This window comes from Schistocerca piceifrons, chromosome 7 (genome assembly GCF_021461385.2).
Source record: "Schistocerca piceifrons isolate TAMUIC-IGC-003096 chromosome 7, iqSchPice1.1, whole genome shotgun sequence".
NCBI lineage: Eukaryota > Metazoa > Arthropoda > Insecta > Orthoptera > Acrididae > Schistocerca > Schistocerca piceifrons.
In genome coordinates, this window is record NC_060144.1 from 21,641,446 (window position 1) to 21,665,639 (window position 24,194).

Consider the following 24,194-nt stretch of genomic DNA (forward strand, 5'->3'; position numbering starts at 1 on the left):
AGGAGCGCTTCTGTAAAGTTTGGAAGGTAGGAGACGAGGTACTGGCAGAAGTAAAGCTGTGAGTAGCGGCCGTGAGTCGTGCTTCGGTAGCTCAGTTAGTAGAGCACTTGCCCGCGAAAGGCAAAGGTCCCGAGTTCGAGTCTCGGTCGGGCACACAGTTTTAATCTGCCAGGAAGTCTCATATCAGCGCACACTCCGCTGCAGAGTGAAATTCTCATTCAAGTGCAGTCGTGTTTGACAGTGCCTAAAGCCATACGGTGTGTGAAGTTTCTGGATTTTTTGGTGTTTAGCGGCGGACTGTTCCCGTGTCTACAAGCAGAGGTGTAACAAAGGCAGCAACGAAGCAAGACGCCAGAAATGTGGTCCATAAAATACCCTGACCGAAAGGGTTTGACGGCTTGTGAATCAACGTCTCTTCCAGAAGCGATCGGAATTGCTGCAGGCTGTGAATGAAGGTCCATCGCAACCTGTTAGCGAGATAACTTTGCCACGGGGACAGCATGTCGTGGAGATTTGGAGTCGGTCAGCCCGCAAGAGACCGTTGCCAACACAGGCACATAAAGACGACAACAGCAATATTCATCGGGCTGGAAGAATATGTCACGGATTTTCTGAACACTGTCCCACCCCATTACATCTCAACTGGCGAGCAAAATTATCTGATTTGAATGCCATAGAAAATCTGTGGGACACCTTGGAATAGCTGGTAATATGCCGACAATAGCCTCCCCGGAATCTGGTAGAACTGTGTGTTGCTTAACCTGGATTCGACGTACCTGCGTGACCTTGTGGATTCACTTCGCAATCTAATCCAGGCGTCGATCAAGTACAGATGCAGAATTACACGATATTAGATGACGCTTGTAGTCATTTCTACAGGGGTGTTTAATTTCTTGTCAGGGGAGCTTACATAGTTTTCTAAATTCTACTCCGACTTTTCAGAAGATTATATTCTGCTCGGGAAATTTTTACAAGTCCGTCGCCTGTAACATACAGTTATAACAATAACAAATTCAAGAAATCGTTATGAGATCTCCCATCAAATATTAAATATTATTTAAAATAACTCAGAAAGAAATAAGAGAGTGCTGAAGAACTGTAATAATAAAGTAGAGCGCCTTGTTATAACATCCCTTGATTGCCACAATTACTGTCGGATTAGGTTTACTGATGCTATATGTTTATTAATAGTGCAAATTAGTAATAGTTATTATGCAGTTATAATATATGTATTACTGTGCAACTGCTCCACGTATACGGATTACCGGCCGGGGTGGCCGTGCGGTTCTAGGCGCTACAGTCTGGAACCGCGCTACCGCTACGGTCGCAGGTTCGAATCGTGCCTCGGGCATGGATGTGTATGATGTCCTTAGGTTAGTTAGGTTTAAACAGTTCTAAGTTCTAGAAGACTGATGACCTCAGCAATTAAGTCCCATAGTGCTCAGAACCATATACGGATTACAGTGACATTACGTATTTCAACTTCATTTCTTCCTACGACTGTCGCTCAATAAGTAACGCAACACATTTTTTTATGAAAGCAGGCTGGTTTTATTCAGCATTCCAATATGTCATATTATTTCCCAGTCTTTGGCTACAAAACCATATTTTTCAAAATAACCTCCGTTCAATGCGACGGCCTTACACCACATTCCTGGGAGGGCAAGTGTGCCCACTTGGTACTACTCTGCTGGTTAACGTCGGAGCCAACCTCTTGCTGCATCTTCATTGGGACAAACAGATGGAAGTCGGAAGGCGCGGGATCCACTCTGCAGGCTGGATGAGGAAGAGCAGTCCAATGAAGTTTTGTGAACTCCTCTCGTGTGTGCAGACTTGTGTGACACCTTACGTTGAGAGAAGTTGGCTTGAATTTTTGTGGTGACGAAAACGCTGAAGTCGTATCTTCGATTTCCTGAGCGTAGCGCAATACACTTCAGAGCTGATCGTTGCACCATGAGGGAGAACATAAAACCGGCTGGGGGTGTGGCTTTGAAAGTTTTCTCCGGAGGCGAGATGGCGTGGCGCCACTTCATGGATTGCTTCTGGTTCGAAGTGAAGAACTCACGTTTCATCGCCCGTGACAAAAAATTGTCACGATCAGCTTCGTAATGCGCAAGCAGTTCTACACAGATGGTCCTTCGTTGCTCCTTATGCTCTTGTGTTAGGCGGCGATCAGCCCAGCGAGGACACATCTTTGAGTACCTGAACTAGCGGACGAATGTTTCAGCACCACCAACAGAGATGTCCAGTTTAGCAGCGAGGTGTTTATTGTGATCCGTGAAGCACGTCTAGTGAGTGTGTCCGCACGTTCCAACGTTGTAGGAGTCACTGGCCGCTGCCGTGTGCGGCCGGTCGGCAGGCGAGAGATGGACAGATTTGCGCGACCTCGTTGGGATGATGGCAGACGCCTCGCCCAACTACTCACCGTGCTTTTGTTCGCTGCCATCTCTTCGTAGACGTTCGGCCCTTTAATATCTGTGATACTCTGGTTTTCCATCAAAATGAACTAAATGACATCGCTCAGCTTGAAACGTACCTCAGTTACAGACGCCATTTTGAAAGCTACGAAAAGCGCCGCCACCTACCGGCACTTTATTAAATTACAGGGAATGAAACAGGAATATTGCACAATGGCCAACAACAAATTCCGCATTTTTTCAACCGAAACTGGCCGAAATAAATGTATTGCGTTACTTATTGAACGTCCCTCGTATTTCCCATTCGTAATTTTCTTTACATCATCGTGTACTATCTGTATTTACATTTACAGCGATTACTATATGGGTATTTAGAATGGCCTGGACTACTCTTCCTCGCGTCGCACGTCAAACGGTATGCTATCAATGCATGTGGTTGCAATACGATCGACACACTGCCCTCAGCAACCCATCTCGCTCACACTTGTACGTCTGTGATGGTCTGCGATAGGCATTGAAGCGCAATCACTGATCATTAGACCTACTTTAAATTTCACTCAGATTCCACGCGTTAAATTTCACGCTTGTCTACAAAGCCTAATTGAGTGACGCAGTATCATCTCGCTGATGGGTAATCCATCCATTGAAGCACGTGTTAAGCTCTATTGTTCCTTTGGCGTTAGTTGACGTAAGTACGCTACATGCCGGAACCGGGTTTCATCATCTCCTTTCACAACATCAACAATGTAATGGCGCAATTACACTCTTTAAGTCATCGTGACCGATATCTCATCTAAAAGTTATAGACATTTTATAGCAAAGGAAGAACTGTTTCAGCCCAGAGCCACACGAAATGAAAATTTCAAGCTGCCTCTCATCTGACATTCATCACTTACTTATCAGTCGGTTTCTAAAATTTTTCGTTAACTATATTCGGAATACGTCCATTCTCCGTTGCGCTACCAATAGAGGAGTTTGCAATCCATTAAATGCGACCAGTTTATCACTGCATTCGCTGAAGGAACCCCAGTGATATTATTTAACTTGAATTACTGTACAACTACATAGACTCAAATCGGTAGACCCTTTATATCTGTAAAACAGGTCAAATTGACAGGGACATGTAAATAATCAGGAAGCACTTAAAGCATCGCCAACGTAAGAAATCATACAAACAGCGTTCAATGAAAGGCTCGGTCCACGTTCGCAGTGATACCAGCACTTAAATGAATAATTTAATCCTGCAGAGTACGGCAATCAGCAGAAAAACAGTTTGCTACTTGATGATGTACGAGTTAGTTAGACAACTTGCCATTTCTCAGACGGCCGTGTCTCTGGCTTTGTTACCAATTGAACATGCCTGGAATATGGGCGGATCATACCAGGTTTACTGCCAGCCCCTGACACATTTGATGATTAATGCGTCTAGTAGTCTAGTTGTGGGAAGATAGCTGCGACGTTCAGCATGCTCGGCGTATCAGTTCCCATAACGTCACTACTGAACTTCTATGGCGCTTTCTCGCGGAATGTGGTGCTGTTAAATTTCACAGATGGTCTGACGTTAAGTCCTGATTAGTTACAGTAGGATAGTTGATTTGATCATTGTAGTCCCTGTGGCTACCGGCGTTATTCATGGAGACGTTACAAGAGAGGCATTGTGCATCACGGAGAGATTTACTATTGAAATTTCGGGACAGCACTTTTCAGGAGGAGTCAGACAACATATTAATTTCCCCCCCCCCCCCCTTCCCCACATACATCTCGCGTATTGATTACGAGGAGAAAATTCGAGAAATTAGAGTCAATACAGAGGCTTACCGACAATCATTCCTCCCACGCACTATTCGCGAGTGCAACAGGATTGGAGGGATCAGATCGTGGTACCGAAAGTATTCTCCGCCACACACCGTTAGGTGGCTTGTGGCGTATGATGTAGATGGAGACCTAATTTGATCTGAGTTAGAGATATAATTTCAATATTAATTATCGCTTATTAAAGCAAAGTCAACAGCGGCACCTAGCAGCAGAGTCTTTGACCTTAATCTAAATTAATATAGTGTTCATGCGATTTTCTGTACGTAAGACATATTTAAAACAATATCGTTGATTGCTTGCTGATTCCATTCATATCATTCAATGATTCTGAAATTTTATTTTAAGATTCATATAAGAAACCGATATTTCGAATGTTGAAACCAGTTAAATTCATCGCCTCACAGTTTACTACTTATGAGTGTAGAATCTACAACCACTAAAAGCCGTAATAGGATAATAAGTTTCATAGGGTATCTACTCGTGTAACCAATACCAAGACTGCATCACATATTAACAAAGGTAGCGGTGATGGTGCAATATTAAAATTTAATTAAACGATTGTTTCGAAATGTAAATTTAATTCAATTGATGCTTGACTGCAGAAGATCGTAAGTGTAGCCTAAACATATCAGCTAAATTAATTTTACTAAAAATAGTCGTATTAAATTTTTCATAGCTTCAGAAATATGAGATGCACAAAACTTAACAACCTATTTGTAATGACCTCAATTTTTTTCAAGATGAAACATTTTACACATCAATTCGAAGTCGTTTTAAATTTCATAAAAATTATATTTATTTTATTTTGGTAAAATGTCAGAACGCGTCGGAAAGAACTGTAGATCAAGTTTGGTTGTTACCACATTAACATACATTGCGAAGGATATACAAAGAAAAAGCTAACACTAATATAAATTAAAATAGCGTTAGCTTTCAGGCATCTTAATTCTGTTATTTACGCACCTGTTTCGTGGCCTCACATCCCTTAAACTGATGGAGAGAGAGAGCTGTCTATAAACAGGTCTTAAGGAGACGGCAAATGGCAGTTTAGAGCGAGCTGATGTTGAAGTAGGCCGTGGAGACCCACAACAGTCTCATTCCTGTGAATGCAATCTAAATATAGGTCGTCATCGGTGAGAAAACATGGCCGATGTCTGTTCTTTCTGTAAAATTCTATTGTGACTTGTGTTTATATAATAAATATTATGATATTAATATACGTTTTGACTCATTAGCATTTACATGACATGGAATTTACATAGCACAGGTGACCTCTTGGACCTGACCTCTGGAGTGTATTGCAACCAGTTTAATTCATCACATGTCAGCAATGAAGTACACATGTCGGATTTGTGGTCTCACTAAATGGGGAGTGAGAGTTTAATATTTGAAGCACCCCAAGCACAGAAAAATCCTCAAGTTCAAGATCTACATAAACGACGACCTACCCATATAAAACTACGGGTTATGTGTACCTGACACAGCAGATTCCCACTAAGAAATTGTATTACCCCCAGCAGAGTCAAATCTGGGGTTTTGCTCTGAATGGCAGGGGGACTGAGCTCATAGAAATTTTGTGTCGTCATGCCGTCTCCAAATGCTCTAGAGTAAACGAAGATGTTTTCTTGATCTGTTATAATAGCGTCTACACCTACATCCTCATCATTCTCCTCGAGCCACCTAACGATATATCGTGGGAAATACTTCTGATACCACTAACTGATTCTCCTTTCCTGTTCAACTCGCGGATGCCGCGTGAGGAGAATGATTGTCGGTAAGCCTCTGTATTGGCCCTAATTTCTCGAATTTTCTTGAGAGGTATGCGGGAGGAAGCAATATATTGCCCGACATTTCACACAAGTGCTCTCTAGAAATTTCAATAGAACAACTGTATATGATACAAAACGCCTCTGTTGTAGCGTCTGCCACTGCTGAGCGTATGTGTAACGCTCTCGCGCCGACTAAACGATCCCGCGATGAAACACGCCACTCTTTGTCGGGCCTCCTCTCTTTCTTCTACCAGTCCCACCTGGTAAGGATCGCAGACTGATGAACAATACTCAAGAATCGGCCTTGTAGGCCACTTGCTCCGTCGATGAGTTACATTTTCTTCAGATTATTCCTATGAAGCTCAGTCTGGTATCTGGTTTTCAAAATAGTTCAAATGGCTCTGAGCACTATGGGAGTCAACTTCTGAGGTCATCAGTCCCCTAGAATTTAGAACTACTTAAACTTAAGGACATCACACACATCCATGCCCGAGCCAGGATTCGAACCTGCGACCGTAGCGCCTAGAACCGCTCGGCCACCTCGGCATCTGGTTTTCCTGCTACTTTTTATGTGGTCATTCCACTTAAAGTCGTTCTGGATTGTTATTCCTAGATATTTTTCGGTACATTTTCCAGCAGTTCGTCATCAATAGAGTAGTTGTGCATTAGTGTATTTCTTTACCTATGTATGCACGATATGTCACGTCTATTCACGTTTAGCATTAACTGCGAGTCCTTGCACCATTAGTCAGTCCTCTGCAGGTCGTTCTGCAAATCGATGCTGTCTTCTGGCGTTGCTACCTTTCTATAGACGGCCGTGTCATCAGTAGTAGTCTTAATGAGCTTCCGACGCTTTCTGCTAGACCATTTGTATACACTGAGCGGTCCTACCTTGGGGTACTCTGGAAATTACCTTTACACTTGCCGAATGTGTTCCGCTAAGGGCGATATGTTGAGTTGTGCCTGTAAGGTCTTGAGGCCAACTACAAGGGCGAGAAAATTTTCGAGAGTGCTGGGACTGAAAGCTATGTTGCATATTTTTATTCGAGATTAAGAAGAAACTGGTGTAGTTCTGGAGGGAGGAGAGGGGAGGCAGTCCCATAGGCCACTCCCTCCCCCTCCCCTCCCCCTGTCATCATTTCTGGCGCCGCCGAATTAACGTACTGCAGAGGAGTGCACCAAAGAGCAGGAGGGGGCACAGAGCGTGAATTGAAGCTAAAGTGCTTGGTTCAGAAATTTCTCATTCGTGGTGCTGTTAATCTGTAAAAAAATGGAGCGTGGTAAGGACCAGTGGTTTGACGTCAATGAGTGTGAGATGAAAATCGAGAGAATTCTCAGGGAATTTTGTCGATTGTCTTCGCCTCGGTTAATTCAGAGAGGTATCTGGCTGAGAACACTTTGTCGGCCTGCGGCTCACTCACCCCACTACTGACGCTGACGACGCCAGAGTCTCTGGACTTGGACGGAGATATGCCGGCCTCGCCTGAAGTCACGATGCTCGTCGAATAGTGATTCAGCCCGAAAAAGTCAGCCGCCCCTGCAACAGAACACAGCTTACGTCAGGTGATCACCTTTACATGTTATTCATTCCGAAATGTGTTGAGAATCTAGAGTTAGCTGAAGACCCAGAAATCTCTACGTCTAAGGCATCTTACGTTGTACACATTGTTTCATAGTCAAGCTGTCAACCCTTAGAAGGATGCAAAATATCTCTGAACTTAAGGTTCCTGCAAAAAGATCTGCGTTACGCCATTTATTACCAAACATCCATCTGCGTTCTAAATACCTTTTCAGTACGATTTCCCACTTACTTTCTTACAGTAATAAGAGATAACAAAAAATCTATTGAAAGCTTCTTGCCACTTTTTGGATACAGGTGAAAAATATGACCTATGTTCCTCATAAAATATATATCAGAATACAAAATGAAGATAATGGAATTTCTAGTGGAAACGAAAGTAAAAATTATAAGCCACCACAATAAACAGAAAACAGAACAAGTTTAACATATCTAGAGTGTGATACTAACTAATCTCAAAGTAATAGAAGAGAGAACTAAAAGGTGGCAGTGGGACTGATATCGTAACTGAAACAAGTATTCAGCAAGTGAATGAAACACAGTTAAGTGAGAGGAATGGGAACACTGCGGGTTATATCTTTGAAATGCAAGTAAACGAACTGAGGTAAGTGTAGTGGATTGGCAGGAGAGCCAACCCAGGAAAACTAGAGGAAGCCGAAAGGCACGCGTTTTAGCTCACGCAGGCTGGCGTGAGGTCTGGAGCAGGAAAGGGAAATTAGACTTTAGAAAAACGGACGTAGCTGGTGGAATACTTGTGGATTGGCAGGAGAGCCAACACCGGGTACTAGAGGAAGCCGAAAGGCACGCGTTTTAGCTCACGCAGGCTGGCGTGAGGTCTGGAACAGGAAAGGGAAATTAGACTTTAGAAAAACGGACGTAGCTGGTGGCATACTTAACTTTAATCCGTTAAAGGTGAACGTCGGTCTGACGGTACATGATTAACAAGATCAATAGCAACTGATTATGGCGCCTTGCTAGGTCGTAGCAAATGACGTAGCTGAAGGCTATGCTAACTATCGTCTCGGCAAATGAGAGCGTATTTTGTCAGTGAACCATCGCTAGCAAAGTCGGTTGTACAACTTGGGCGAGTGCTAGGAAGTATCTCTAGACCTGCCGTCTAACGGACCGTGGCCGATTTAAAGGCTACCACCTAGCAAGTGTGGTGTCTGGCGGTGACACCACAGTAAGTGAAATCCTAATCAGGAAATCTCAGCCTGTAATGTAAGGAGTCATAACTGAAATTTTGAACCTGACCGCGATTCCATCCATTTTATTTCAGTGCCTTCAACTCAGCTGCTGTTCATCGCTACGGTCGGGTGTAGGTTACCCCTTATTCCGGTGGTTCTATTTCCAGACAGGAAAACCTATTATTGTTGCTTGGGAGAAACAGGTGGAAAAACATAAGCGACAGTGAATGTTTGAGTCGTTCCCACAGGGGTTTTCGGGTGATGTAACTGGCTATGGCAGCTGCTAATGGTAAGCAAATTATCTAGATTGGAAACAAAACTTTCTATTGAGACAACAATATCTTAAACATATAAACTTGCATCGAATACTTAAGCGAATGGAGTGCCATGCTGAAAGCGTATTTTAATGCACGGAGGGTACAGTTAACTACAATGCTCCAGTTAGAGAACCTATAAAAACACAACCACTGAATAACACCCTTGTGTGAATAGAAGGTAAGTGGAATCCTTAGCATAAGAGGTTTGCATACAAACACAAGGTTGCAGTAAAATGAAAACTAAAAATCTTGAAGAGGATATAATGTGTCTTGTCTATAACAAGAACTTTCGTTCCAGATCTGACTTTATGTTCAAGAAATAGCGGAATCATGTGCTTTCTACTGACATAGGAGAACGAAAATAGATATTAGTGAGGCATAAACTTACCTCTGAGGTACGCAATCTCTTCCTCTGTAAAAGTTGGCAGCCGTGAACGGGGCCGCCCCTCTGCAGCACTGTTGGCGTCCACCCTCTGGCGCACTACTGCCGGGTAATCCCCGTCCTGGCTGTAGATGGGGTGTGCGTAGAGTCCTCCCTGATGACGGCAGAAAAATATGCTTCTCTTATAATTTGTGCATTTCCGATTTCCCGCAGCAACACAGAAACTAAATAGGTAAAACAATAATGACTGCTTATAACCATCTTTGTGTGTTATAATTAGTGTAATCTTATCTTCGCAATCCCTACAGGAACGACACACAGGACGTTTTTGTACATTCTTACAGTCCTCTCTTAAAATCGATTGTTGTAAAAGTATAGATTCGAGGTACAGTTCGCGTTCGTCCTCAAGAAACTGCCACTTCAAGTTCCCCCGTCTCTCCGTGACACTTCCTGTGAGAAATCGTGTTGCCCGACTCTCTGTACGATCTCTGTCCGCTGTTCGTCCTGTTTGGTATTAGTGCATCACACTCGAGCAGTATTCTAAGATGGGTCCGAAGAGTGTTTCGTAAGCGTTCTCGTTTCTAGACTGTTCACATTTTCCTAGTATTCTACCAGTGAACCAAAGGCTGCCGCCTATGTATGCGATTGTTACTTTTCGTACCTCTACAGACTGTTACACCAAGGTATTTACAATAGTTGACTGATTCCAGTTGTGACACATTGATATTGTATTGTAGGATAATACGTTTTTCCTCGTAACGTGGAATGCACAATTTTACATTGTTGAACAGTTAAAGCAACTTGCCAATATTTGGCCCACTTGAAATCATATCAAATTACCCATTATAAACTCATCATCTATTTCCACACGTAAGAGGTTGAACTCTTTTCTTCTTTCCCCTGTCGCCTTCCAGAAACAACGAACTAAGGTTTGTATTAATAGCTTCAATTAGTACTCTATACGTAATTGTTTACAGCATGAAGATGAAACCGGCTGATCCAGTTTCCCAGTCTAGTAAGTTTCTCAAATGCCGGGGGGGGGGGGGGGGGTGATCAGGAATTCAGGTTACAAGGCCGCTATTTCTGAAGTTTCGACTGTTATAAAGAAATTAGTTGCGCGCGGTGAATCTGATACATGCCTTTGGAAAACGTGCTAGTTACAGGTGAGCACAAATGGCGACTCGCCTCTGAAACTGGTCTCACGAAGAAATCCACTCAGTTACTCGATTTCTATTTCTGAGGGCGAAACATGTAAACATGGCTGAAATTCTCTGGCAATTGGCAGAGCTTTACAGAGAGACTGTACTGTATGCTCATCACGTTGGAGAATGGTGTCGAAAGTTTGAGACCGGCAGAGAAAACGTCGCCGACGAGGATCACATTTGCCAACGCAGCACGGCAACGACAGCTTTGAACAGAGTTCGCGTGCCGGAGCTGATTCAGGATAACTTCGGAATCAACTTACAGCGTGTGACGGTAGAACTGACAGTGCCTTCCGGAAGCATTCGTCACGAATTTTTCGATATTCTGCCATACTGGGAAGTTTGAACCCAATGGGTTCCACAAAATCTGTCCAGCTAACACGAGGAGAAGAGCATGGAGGCAAGCCTGCAACTTTTACAAGGGTTCTCCACTGAAGAGAACGGTTTTATTCACAGCACTGCCATTTGTTACGAAACCTGGATCGACCACCGCACCCCCAGCAGAAAGCGGCCGTCAGTGCAGTGGAAACACCCCTCCTCTCCAACGACAAAGTAGTTTAAGGTGACTCCAAAAGCAGGGAAGGTGACGGCCGCAATGTTTTGGGACACACTCGTGCAGTTTTTGGAAAGAGGGAAGACAGTGATCGCTGACCGATACTGCAAGACCTTAACATGACTGCGCAGGAGGCAACGGCCAGGACTTCTCATCGAGGACGTCGTGTTTCTTGGCGACAACGTGCGACCTCGTACTGCCAAGAGGATCACCACGCTCTTGAAACTGTTCTCTGGGACGTCACTGACCATCGTTCCTACAGGCCGGACCTCGCTCCAAGGAACTTTTACCTTTTCCCTCACTTAAAGGATCAAATAGGAGGCCGAAGATTCACTTCAGGCAAGGAGGTGAGACGCTTCGTGGAAATGTGGCTGAACACGATTTTTACCAGAAGGGTATATTCAGAGTCGTCCCACGAAGCGACAAGTGCCTAAACCAATATGGAGACTATGTCGGAAAATAACCTAATGCATGTACTACCAATTGGCTGTAGTGGTCGTGTGAATCAAAATGTACACGTTTCAATATATGTCTGATAACCCTAATTCCTGATAGGCCCTCGTACATTGCCACGTTTACACTCCTTTTGGAAGCAGTTGTGATTGAGGCTGATAACTTTTTCCTTCTCGAGACATCGCATAACTCTGTTTAATGAGACTTCGTCACTATTGATAGCATTTGCAAGAAACGCCCACTTGTACTAAACCCCCAGAAAAGTTTCAATTTAGCCAGTGAGACCGTAGAAGATGGTATAAGAGGCACAGATTTATACTGACCGTAATTGTCCATCCGAATTTTGCGGAGATTAAGTTAATCCGTCCTTGGGCTTTCTTAATGAGTCGTCGTGTGGGATTCTTTCGATCTGTTTTGCAGAAAAGTTCTCGAAGTTTATGTCCCTCACACAAGCAGGATCGGCACCGTCAGATTGTAAAGTGCAACTCTTCTTGCTGTGACTCTGTGTTCAAGCAGAACGCTGTATTATTCGCGACAACGTTCAAAAGGGCTGCCATTATCATGTATTTATTTACTTAACACCATCGACAATATCGACACAATTAATAATGATTTAACTGGAAACTGACAGTTTCCTGAGAGCCAGATCTAGATTGGAAGCCATCCTATCAGCGACTGGCGACTACAGCGCACAGCCTGTACCTTGTACTTACACTCGTGACATTTCGTAGCCATTTGTACATTTTCGTTTGCTTAAACATTATTCATTTATTTATTAAGAAGGTCAATTTCTGGCGTCGTAATATTGTTGTAAGAAATTTCTTATGACCTGTAGGTTCATCCTAATATCCTGAAAGGGTACAGTGCCGCCCGACATTGAAAATAGGTACAACATACTTCATTATTCTTGTCAGAACAACATATTTTTTCTAATAATAACTCAATTTCAATTAACACAGCGAAGCCGGATACCAGTGTGGGAAAGAATGACAATTTATTTGTTTAATTGATCACATGTGCACTCCCACAAAATAAATCCCTACATCCAGTTTGGTGAGATCTGTGAAATGAATGAATGTATGGTCGTCTGCTAACCGCATATAGTGAATGTGAATATATGATCATCTTTGAGACGATCCTTTGGCCACCTTTGGTGGAACTAAAGAGATGAAACTTACCGGAGCTTTGAGCGCCTGAAATGTGGCTGACCAATATGGTAGCATGGTCTTCCCCCACCTCGACAGAGATGCGAGATGACCTGAAGAACGACCATGTTTCAGCACTCTGCCGCTGGATCTAGTGTTGGTAAGACCTGTCTTAGGCGTGCTCCGTAAGGACAAAAGAGTGGAGACATGGTATGCATGTGAAATACTTAAGAGTAGTTTAGAATAATAATTTCTCTATTTCAGGAACTTTTGTGGGGAGAATTAAATGTCAGGCAGGTAATATTAATGGGATCGTAGTAATCTTCGGAAGTGACCAACGGTCACAATGAAACCACGTGTAGCAATAAGTTGAAATACTTCCGAGTGCTTAAGTTAAGCTGAATTACTAGCGTATGTACTATAAGTTGGAAATATTTAAGAAATGGCGTGTGCAGGACTTGAAATTAGAGACGAGTACTTCCACGTGGTGAGTACTGTGTGAGTCTCAATCTGTGTATGAGACAAAGGATAAAGAGAAGTACTCGTCCATGGTATTAGTTGAGGACTCGCGTGTGTGATGAATATGTTCTTAATATTACTTTGCGTGTTGTGTTTCCGTGTGACGCTTGATTCAAACTATAATACTCTGACAGAGAAGCAAGGTGAGTCAGCCGTCTATCCAGCAACGCCACTTGGCTTGCATTGCACAGGAAGACGTGCATATAACGTCCAGAGTTCGTAGTAGGAAAGAAAAGTTACGAAGTGGGGCATGTCGTGTGAAACTGGGATAAATACTAAATGAAGTGGGAAAGCTGAAAGTGATGTGATTATAATGTTGTGGCTATTCCTTGTGTTGTATTCCTTGTTGCAGTGTGGTGTATGTCATGTAATTTAAGTATGTGTGGTTTGCATGGGAGAGTAGCAAGGTAGTTTCAGAGGTAGTGGGTTATGCAAGTTCCTTTTGTACCGCTCGGTCTGGAGGAAAGTTTCGTGATGATGGTTGTGAGAGTCGAAGTGTGAGATATAGAAAAAGATCCACCATCCTATCCAGAAAGTGCACTGTAGCGTTAAAGAATTACGACATCATAAGATAGAGAATCACCAATGTAAAGCCATGCCCACTGGGCGGAATTTCTCATGTGTTATTGTTGTAGGTTATAGAGTTTGTGTGTTTAGGTTATAGAATTTATCGGAATAAATAAGATAGTGAAAAGAAAAAGATTGGTGGCCTTTTCCTTCGAATTGTGCGCCATTCTATTCAATGCGATGGCCACGTGTTGATCAAAGCCGTTAAATACAAAAAAAAAGGAAATGTGGTATTGCCAGTGCGTAGTGAACAGTCAGAGTTGTGTAAATTACTAATAGTCAGATGTGCGTTTCCGTTGCCTAATATTCATACAGAAGAATAATTTGTAACTTAATTGTGAGTACTAGAGTTTATGTTACTCGATAAATAAGAATGAATCCACTCGCTTGGCAGACCACTCATCTTGCAGGTCTGACTGCTTGATGCCACAGTATGAGCAAGGAATGTGGGTGCCTCTCAATCCGTACGGGAAAAAGTGACTTTCGGTAGCAAATATTTGTTAAATAAGATCACTTGCTTCAGCGCGAGAGTAAAACTACGTACAGTTCCTCGCTGCTGACGTAGCCGGCGTTCCCCTCTCTAGCCACAGCGCCTCACATCATAGTCCTCTGGCGACGCCATATGGTCCACCGTCTGATTCAGCCAGCGTGGGAACCGAAATCTTACTCCCTACGGTGTGCGTTCTTCACTACCGCTATACTTACTGAATGCTACGTGATATCTGCAGAAGCGGTACAAAATTGTAAAACTGGCAAATAAGGGAACAAAATGTGGCTTGAAGAGGAGGGCTACCTTAAACACTTTGCTGTTCACCATCTCAGAGTCACCCAATTGCTGTCTAATTTCAGTTAAGTAGAACCTATTTGGAATAGATGCTTTTGTTTGAAATAATATTAATGGAGACATTCATCTCACGCTACGCTCTCCGCGCCGTGTTGGAAGTGTGGTTCAGGCTTTTGGAAAACATCGTTGACCCTATTCTTAGGATGTGTATGACAAAGTACACGGTCACAGATTTCCGAACTCTGCTGCATTAATATTTTTATATGCCCTTCTGCAGTTGGATCAAGGTGATCAAAGGTGGTTCGTAGAATGGTTTTCCTTCTACCATGATAATGATATCTCTGGTAGTCAGTGAACTGTTTACACTCTTAGAGGGGGGTACATCATATTAATCCATTGCGGAAACTATATAATTACTGATCAAAATTTGTTATCGGATGAAAATAAGTATTTCTGAATTACTGAAAATGTGGTATTTATCTTACTCACACTGAACTGAAGATTCCTCTCAGCAGCTTCCAAATCTTCCGTTGAGTTTGAAGCTGGTTCGCTTCCTCCAATGTTCAACGTGATTCCTACGCTACCTGGAACCAATTTTCATTTTGGACATTAACAGTCATGTAGTTAACATCTAGTTAAAAAAAATACATTTCATTGACAATTTTATATGTTATAAACACAGAGTACTTCCGTGCCTTATGAAAGCAAAACTGATCTCGACGTTATTCCTTCATCATGACAGTGAGCACTTTCATTGGCTACTCGGAGCTTATAACCACAATTATCATTAACTTTTAGCAACCGTTTTAGTATATGCTGTTTCTAAATAATGTCACGCTGACGAAGCGAACTGGCATTGGCTTAAAAAACGATTAGCGCTGCTAACTCGAGCCGCTGAGACTACCTTTTCGGCCGATATCCTGTTGCGTCCAGACTCCTCCTACTTTCCGAGGACAAACTCAGGCACAACTCCATGGCTTTTGGGCCACTATGTTCATTACATTGTGGATGGAGGAGACAGCACAGACCCAATCGCCTTCCACCAATATTTTGACACCCCATATTGGAAGTGTCTGCGCCCGCCCCTATACCACGAGTTACTCGCAAATATGCTGAACCTTGTATTTCATCGTCAAGGTACCGGTTGAGTTGACCGGTCCTTGTGGTATTCTTGTCCTGGCCCATTTTCAGGTATATTGTTTCATAATTTATTTCATTTCTGTGGCACTCTTGCTGTCGCTTTATTGAACTATAAAAATTAATAAACAAATAAACGAAAGAAAAAAAATATATAAAAATAGCTACAGTCAACGACGACAGGGATAAAATCTGCTTTTCTATTTTTCTTTTTTAATTTTTTTTAAGTCTAGAGCTGTAATCGGTAGATAGCTGGCTCAAGCACACTCATTATTTTTTTATGGCTATATTTTCAACGCTGGTCATATTATTGACCGTACCATTACTTCATACATATGTGAAATTGAAAGGTAACATAATGAAAAAACACGCGTATTTTCACGAACATTTACTGATTGCTTTTGGCCTTTTACTGATTTTAATTATTACAGCAAGTGCTATATTAATAGTATTCGACAAGTGAAACAAGAGAACGAACAAACGGATGAAGTTTCCGTGAACATATATGTCTGTCGTGTGTTGCGAAATTCCTTATAGCGGTTATTCAAAAAGTCCCTCCGCAGTGCCGTGTGATTGTTAGCCGCGCGTGCCGTATGATTGTTCGCCCGCCTGGGTTACTTCCCTTCAAGTGGACTCTCTCAACATTCCACTGTTTCGTTTATCTCAGCCAGCGTCAGTAGTATCGTTGGTGTGGGTCGTTACGTGTTTACTTGAACGTTTAAGTTTAGTTGCTTTGTTCGTTTGTTGCGTTTTTGTTACAGTTAAAATGCTAACCATTGAAGAACGTGTGTTTTTAGCCGAACAAGTGTTCAAAGCTGGCGGTAAATACACAGTTTCAGTTCGTCAAACATTTAATTCAGTTTTCTCGCAGAGAACACTCCCACATCGCGATACTGTGTGAGATTTGATTAACAAATTTCGAAGTAGGGGTTCAGTGACAGATGCACCAAGAAGTGGTCGTCCTAGCGTTTTGTCTCAGGATAAACTACTCGATATTTGCGATAAAATGTACATGAGTCTGAACAAGTCAGTAAGAAAACTCGCCCAGGAAATCGATGTTAGTGTCGGAACGGCCCACACAGCTGTAAGAAAAAAATTAGAACTTTTCCCATACAAAGTGACAGTCGTGCAAGAACTGAAAAATGCTGATCTTGGCAAGAGGCTGCATTATTGTCAATGGTTCAAAAATTCCGTTCAACAAAATGGAAGGGATATTCTTAATGAAACGTTTTTCATTGATGAGGCGTCGTTTCATATATCCGGGTACATGAACTCGCAAAATTGTCGTATGTGAAGTACTGCAAATCCATTGTGTATTCATGAGGAACCACTTCATTCTGTGGAAATAGGAGTTTGGATTGCAATTTCTAGACCTCGGTGTGTGGGTCCTATATTTTTTAGCGAAACAATAAACGCACAACGATACTGCAGTGATATTCTGTACCCATTTATAGGAGAACTTGTGGTAAGTGAAATACTGAACAACAAGATGGTGCAACCGCGCATACAGCTCGCGTCTCAATGGCACTGCCTGCTGATGTTTTTTGTGGTCGCATAATTTCACAGGGACTTTGGCCTCCACGATGGCCTGACCTAACACCACTTGACTTTTTCTTCTGGGGTGCAGCGAAAGCAACTGTCTATAAAAACCGACCAAAATCCATCGATGAATTGAGTACTGCAATATCCACTTTCACTGCTTCTGTAACAGAAGAAATGTTGCAGCTTGTGTTTGGAAAGATGATTAGACGAATGAAACTGTGTATTCAGCAACAGGAGGGACACTGTAAATAAAAATGAATATTCAATCAATTAATAACTTGTATTTAACTGAGTTTTCATTTCGGTATATTCACTGCGGTATACGCACGCGCGGCTAACAATCATACGCCACTGCGGAGAGACTTTTTGAACACCCTGTACTTGCAGTTGGCTAAGATACACAGAACTTCCTTGTAGACGATCGGTTCGACCTGCAGACACAGATCCTCGCACATGTGTGAATTTTTCGAAAATCATAAAATTAACATTTTTAGCGCAAAAATGGAGGCGACTCCCGATCCTTCCACTACTGCGGATGATGAATGTCATGAAGACTCAGTGCAAAACGCAGCCGCAAAACGTCACTCAATAGATGCCTTCGCACACTATGATAATCTTCTTCAAGAAGATAAGAATCATCCAAAACGATTTCTGCAGATGCTGTGGCAATGGGAGAATAACATGGTCGGCCTAACGTCGAAATGTTACGAGAAAAGACAGTTGCTACTGACGAGTACCTCATCCATTCCTACAGACTGGCTGAAGAAGAACTATTCTGTGAAACTGAAGACTTTTACGACAATGAGTATCATATGTTCATTTTTGCAGTAAAAAATACAAATTTTGTGTTCTTCAAAAATTTCTTACGAACATTCTTCGTTCTTGCAACACTAGTAGCGTCACATCGCTACCCAAGATAAATGCCGAATTGGCCCTGTCTCTGTGTCTGCAGGCTGAACCGTCCAGCTGCAAAGCACATACAAGTATGACGCATTTTGCAAATCACGACGGGCATACATTTTCAGGAAAATTTTATGCATTTGGTCGTTTACTTGTGGACAGTTATAAATATAGTATTTGTCATGATATTTAAAATTAGAAAACAGCCAAATACCATTGTGCATTCAACAAACTTTCATATAAATACAAGTATTTTTTCGTTATATTGCATCTAAAACTTCATAGATATGAAATAATATCATGACTGTTGAAAAACAGATATACATTAAAAACATAAGCGGGACTCGATCCAGTGACCCACCGATTATAGAGCTTGAACGCTAACCACTTTCTTGCATTTCGATTTTTAGAACTCACACAGGCCTTGCTTCACAATACAGGCGTGGAACATTTTTTAATAAAAGTTACTGCAAATAAATTCCACTATTCTGGGGCTGAAAGGAAACACAAAGTTTTTTCTCTAGGAAGAACGCAGTGCGGAAAGGCTCCAGAACAAGGGGAAAGGCCCTATAAATCTCCAGTAGCTTGACGATAACGTGGAAGCCTCTGCCATTTCCAATGCAAATTCGTCATATCTTGGTCAAAAATATGGGGTTGGTATTGTCACACCCGACTGCATAGTCAGTGTAGTGCCCGTGGAACCATACGATCGTCTGAGGGAAAATGGGTAAGTACAGACGCAGAAGTTTAACTGAGATAGCAGCTTCTGATGATGGGATAAGGAAAACCAATTATCTGCGAACCCGGTACCAGTGTTCTCGTCCGCAACAGAAGAACCTGTGTGGAAATGTAATTCGTCGAATCTTGGAGAACCTCATGAAGTCTCAGGAGCTGTTCATTCTCACTACAGGCAGTCCCAGTCATTTCCCGGCTGCTACTAGATCGTCCCCAGCCATCAATCGCTCTTACTGCTCTCCCGCCCTGGCAGACTCAGCTCAGTGGAAGGCAACTGCTGACTTTCATTCGAGTGACCGCTTCCCACTATGGATCCAGCTACAGGTTCGAGCATTATCTGAACATAAGCCAGCGAAATGGGATGTCAGCAGTGCTAAGTGGACACTGTTCAGCCAGCTGGCTGTATTTCAAAACAGCGACAACGTAGTGTCCAAGAATGGGTGGACCACATCACACGAGTAACCCATCGTGCCACTGAGTTATGCATCCCAAAGTCCTCTTGTTGTCTTGCGGGGCGACCTGTACCTTGGTGTACTGATGAGTCCGTTCAGCAAACCGTAAAAGGCGTGTGGCCCTTCGACGGTCTAAATACCGCCCAGCTGCAGTCAACCTCACAGCCTTCACAGTTGCGAGTGTCAAGGCTCGACGCGTAATTAAGGACAGCAGGGAAACGTCATGGCAAAGCGTTCTCGCCTGAACTCCATCAACAGCCCCACTTGTTTTACATAAGTATGGGAAGCCGTCACCAGGATTTTAGGTAAACAAAGTCGTTTACCGACAGCAGCAGTGATGAAAAATGTGTGTCTCCAAACAATAATTGCAGACCTCTCTCAGACGATGACAGAACGTTTTGCAAAGACTGTAGCCAATCCCTGCCAGGATCCAGAGCTTCGCTGCTACCGTGCGACCGTAGAGAGGAGCAAGTTGGACTTCAGATCCAACAATTGTGAGTGCTATAACCACCCATTCTCCTAGTGGAATATGGAACCGGCAATGTCTGAGACTCATGATACTGCACCCAGACACGAGCAAATACGGTACTGCGTGCTTCGACATTTGCCAGCAACATAAAAGGAAATTCTCCTCCAATTTTTTAATTAGATATGGCAAACAGGAACTTTCCCAACTCTGGGAGGGAGACAATTTTTATCACCCTCCTCACTCTGCCAAATTGTTTTGAGCAAGAGAATGGGGTCCCTCAGGGTAGTGTTTTAAGTGTAACCCTGTTTGCTACGACCATGAACAGTGTCACGTCCACGGTGCAGAATCCGGTACAATGTTCCTTATTTGTGGGCGATTTTGATGTTTTCTGTTCCTCCTACAGTGCTGCAACAAAGACTCGTCACTTGCAACTTACTCTGCGGAGGTTAGTGGAGTGGAATGCAAAGACAGGTTTTTCGGTTTTCTGCAGATGTGTGCCTCCGTTCTCGTCGTCTTTTTAATTTACCTATCTTGCATAGGAGGGACACAGTTTTGCTTTTTAAAGACTCAGTGAGTTTTCTGGGCCTCATTGTTTTTACTTCAAAGTGTCGTGATTGGCACACTTGAGACACTTGAAAGCCAGGACCCTGAAGATGATAAAGTACTTAAGCCACAGGTGTTGTGAAACAGAGAGAGCACGTCTGCTCCAGTTTTACAGAGCTTTCGTCCGTTTGCTGGACTATGGATGCCCAGTATATGGATCATCGACGCCTTCTTATCTGAAGATCAACGACGCTGTCGACCATGAGGGAACAGACTCGCCAAGGATGCTTATAGGACCAGACTTATACCCAGTCTCTGTGCTGAGACTGGTGAACCGCCACTTACAATACGACGGCAGCTTCTCATGGTGCGTGAGGTATGTAAATTCCTCACACTTCCGACTTCACCTGCATGCCATACCACCTCTGACACACTCTTTCTCCAATCGACCACGAGCAACAAGGGCCTTTGTGATCCACGTGTGGCATATGCTACAGTCACTTGGTATGTACCATGTACAATCCCAAATCCAGGGTTTCAACCGTCTGCCACCATAGTTATTGCAGAGGCCAAGAGTAATTTTAGTTTTAGTACAGTGCAGGAGAGGTTGTACTCCTACAGATGTTTTTAATACATTATTTAAGAGCATTTAACTCAGCACCACAACTTCATATCTGTTTTTACAGGTGGGTCAAAAACGGGGGATTCCGTTTGTTGCGCCGGCCGCGGTGGCCGAGCGGTTCTAGGAGCTACAGTCTGGAACGCGCGACCGCTACGGTCGCAGGTTCGAATCCTGCCTCGGGCATGGATATGTGTGATGTCCTTGGGTTAGTTAGGTTTAAGTAGTTCTAAGTGCTAGGGGACTGATGACCTCAGATGTTAAGTCCCATAGTGCTCAGAACCATTTGAACCAAAGATCTGGTGATAAGGTGTGTCACTGATAAAACGTCGGCGACCAGAAAACTTGTTATTATCTATGTGCCGGAATTTAGAATTGATCCGGCCAACATCGGCAGGGGGAGCCAGACTGGCCGGTCGAAGACACGTTAATAAATGAGATATAATGGAATGAGTAGCTCGAGTAAATGTTAATACTTTATGTCGTATAAACAGTACTGAAGCCCTTTCTTTGATATTGGGAAGTCTCAAGCGGATGCCTTAATTAAGAGCATGACTAAATTCAAACCAAAGCGTGCTATTTCAAACTCTGTGGACCTTGTAAATAATATGAAAGATACACTATGTGACAGAGTGATAAAGTAGTGTCCTTTGATGTCTACAGTTTGTTTTCCAACATACCAGCATTGGAATGGATTGATATTCTGACAGAGTTGATGTACAAGTCTAATGTCAATCCTGTAGAACTGAATGACTTGAGACTGGCCACTCAGACATGCTTGGCACGGAACTATTTCCAGTTCCAAGGTGGCTCTTTATAAACAATAAGATGGCTTAGGTATGCGTTCCACTCTTAGTCCACTGTTGGTTGAAATATTTATGAACCATTTTGAACAACATTTTCTGAAAAAAGAACCTTTGAGTCCAAATATCGAATAATGGTTTAGATATGTGACGAGGACTGGTACTACAAGACAAGGCAGCACCTTTTTGAAAACCTAAACAGTCAACATAAATAAATTCAGTTCACAATGGAGGTTGGCAACAACTCAATAAACTTCTTAGATCTCACCATTAACATCAGTACTTAGACACATGATTTCGAAATTTATAAAAAAAATTCAACTACAGACACAATAATACCGTCTTGCTCACAACATCCCACAGCTCACAAACACGCAGCTTTCCACTCAATGGTACAGCGTCTCATATCTGTCCCCCTGTCCACAGATAATTTTAAAGCAAAGTTAGATGGCCGATGGCTACAGTCGTGTCCTTATTGACCACATTTTGCATAGGAAACAAAAACGGAAAATTATACCCCTCCTCCATGCCCCGTCTGCTTCCCCATCCATTGTACAAATGGTGTACATTATCATATCTGGGAGAGGTATGACAGATTGTAGCCAAAGCACTGAAGGCCTGCAAGTATAGGCTTTGCTACTATGTTATGAACACGACAGCCCAGTGTATTTTTAATAGCAAAGATAAGATCCAGTTATTAGCCATCAGTGGGATATGCAAAATCACCTGTTCTGATTGTAACAAGTTTTACATTGGTCAGTGAGACAGAGACATATCAACTAGACTGGCTGAACACGAACGCAGCTGGAGGCTGCAGAATTCTGACTCTGCGTTTGTTGAGCATGTACTGAGTGAGGGTCACAACTACCAGCCAGTGTTCCATGTCCTTCACTTAGCAAACAAAGGCCATAAACTCAACCTTCTGGAAGCCCTGGAAATTAACAAACATCTAGCTCACAGTCTAGATCTAATCCTAAATGACCAGACACAGCTCAACACTTGCCCTCTCCCAAGCTCCACATAATCATCTCTGTTTTTCATTACTTCCAACACTGTCTGTTCCTACATATTCCCGTTTTTCCTATATTCATTAAGTTCTTTCATTTTATTGAAATTGTCTGTGTAATCCATATAAACTGTATGCAGAATGAGATTTACACTCTGCAGCGGAGTGTGCGCTTATATGAAACTTCCTGGCAGATTAAAACTGTGTGCCGGACCGAGACTCGAACTCGGGACCTTTGCCTTTCGCGGGCAAGTGCTCTACCAACTGAGCTACCCAAGCACGACTCACGCCCTGTCCTCACAGCTTTACTTCTGCCAGTACCTCGTCTCCTACCTTCCAAACTTTACAGAAGCTCTCCTGCGAACCTTTCAGAACTAGCACTCCTGAAAGAAAGCTTCTGTAAAGTTTGGAAGGTAGGAGAAGAGGTACTGGCAGAAGTAAAGTTGTGAGGACGGGGCATGAGTCGTGCTCGGGTAGCTCAGTTGGTTGTTCGGTCAGAGGGTTAGCACCCCTCTGCAGTAAAAAAACTGAGCTAATCGATCAACAACAAACTTACACGGATGTCTTACGACGACTGCCCCGTGCAGATGCAACGAACAAAAGCGAACAAAATGAGATTAAAAAAAAAAAAGGTTGGTAGAGCACTTGCCCGCGAAAGGCAAAGGTCCCGAGTTCGAGTCTCGGTCCGGCACACAGTTTTAATCTGCCAGGAAGTTTCATATAAACTGTAGTTTTTATTGTTAAGGCTTTCTTCTAACTGGTTTAATACCTCTTGTAGTTGTCTCATCAAATATTGTTTTTTATTTTATTTGGTTCATTTATTTAATTCAAACTGTTATGTAGTCACAGTTTTGAGTATAATGTTAATGTTTTTCCTGTTTGCTCCTTTTGTATTTGTGTGTTGTTCAGCCTTTTTCACCTTTTAAAGTGCAGTACCACCACACTCTCCAAGATTGCATTTACAGTATGTTCTCCCACACTCCTCCATTTTCCTGCATTTATTCATTTCTGTTTATCTTATTGCTATTGTTTAAGTTCCTTATAAATTCAGTAGTTACATTGACAATTCTTTCTTCTTTCAATTGGTTTGTGTATCACTCCCCATGTTCTGTACCTCCTGAAGTACCCTTGTCAAGTACTCAAATGTTCAAATGTGTGTGAAATCTTATGGGGCTTAACTTGTCAAGTACTAATTTATTTCGTTTTATTAGTTTTGTTTATTAATATGTAGGCATGCTGTTCCTATTTTGTGTCAGTTTTTTCCAGTCTTTTCCGTTTGTACTTTTATTATGTACTGTT

At 42.7% G+C, this 24,194-nt stretch overlaps 1 protein-coding gene across 1 annotated transcript in view; it reads right to left on the minus strand.

The window, feature by feature from the left end:
- Positions 1-24,194, minus strand: part of LOC124805392 (myrosinase 1-like) — a 246,463-nt gene that overhangs the window by 183,800 nt on the left and 38,469 nt on the right. The window contains exons 6-8 of the mRNA XM_047265954.1: positions 15,179-15,273; positions 9,473-9,620; positions 7,423-7,538 (exon numbers count right to left, since the gene is read on the minus strand). Of these exons, the coding sequence (XP_047121910.1) occupies positions 7,423-7,538; positions 9,473-9,620; positions 15,179-15,273 (359 nt within the window). The remainder of the gene's footprint in view (positions 1-7,422; positions 7,539-9,472; positions 9,621-15,178; positions 15,274-24,194) is intronic.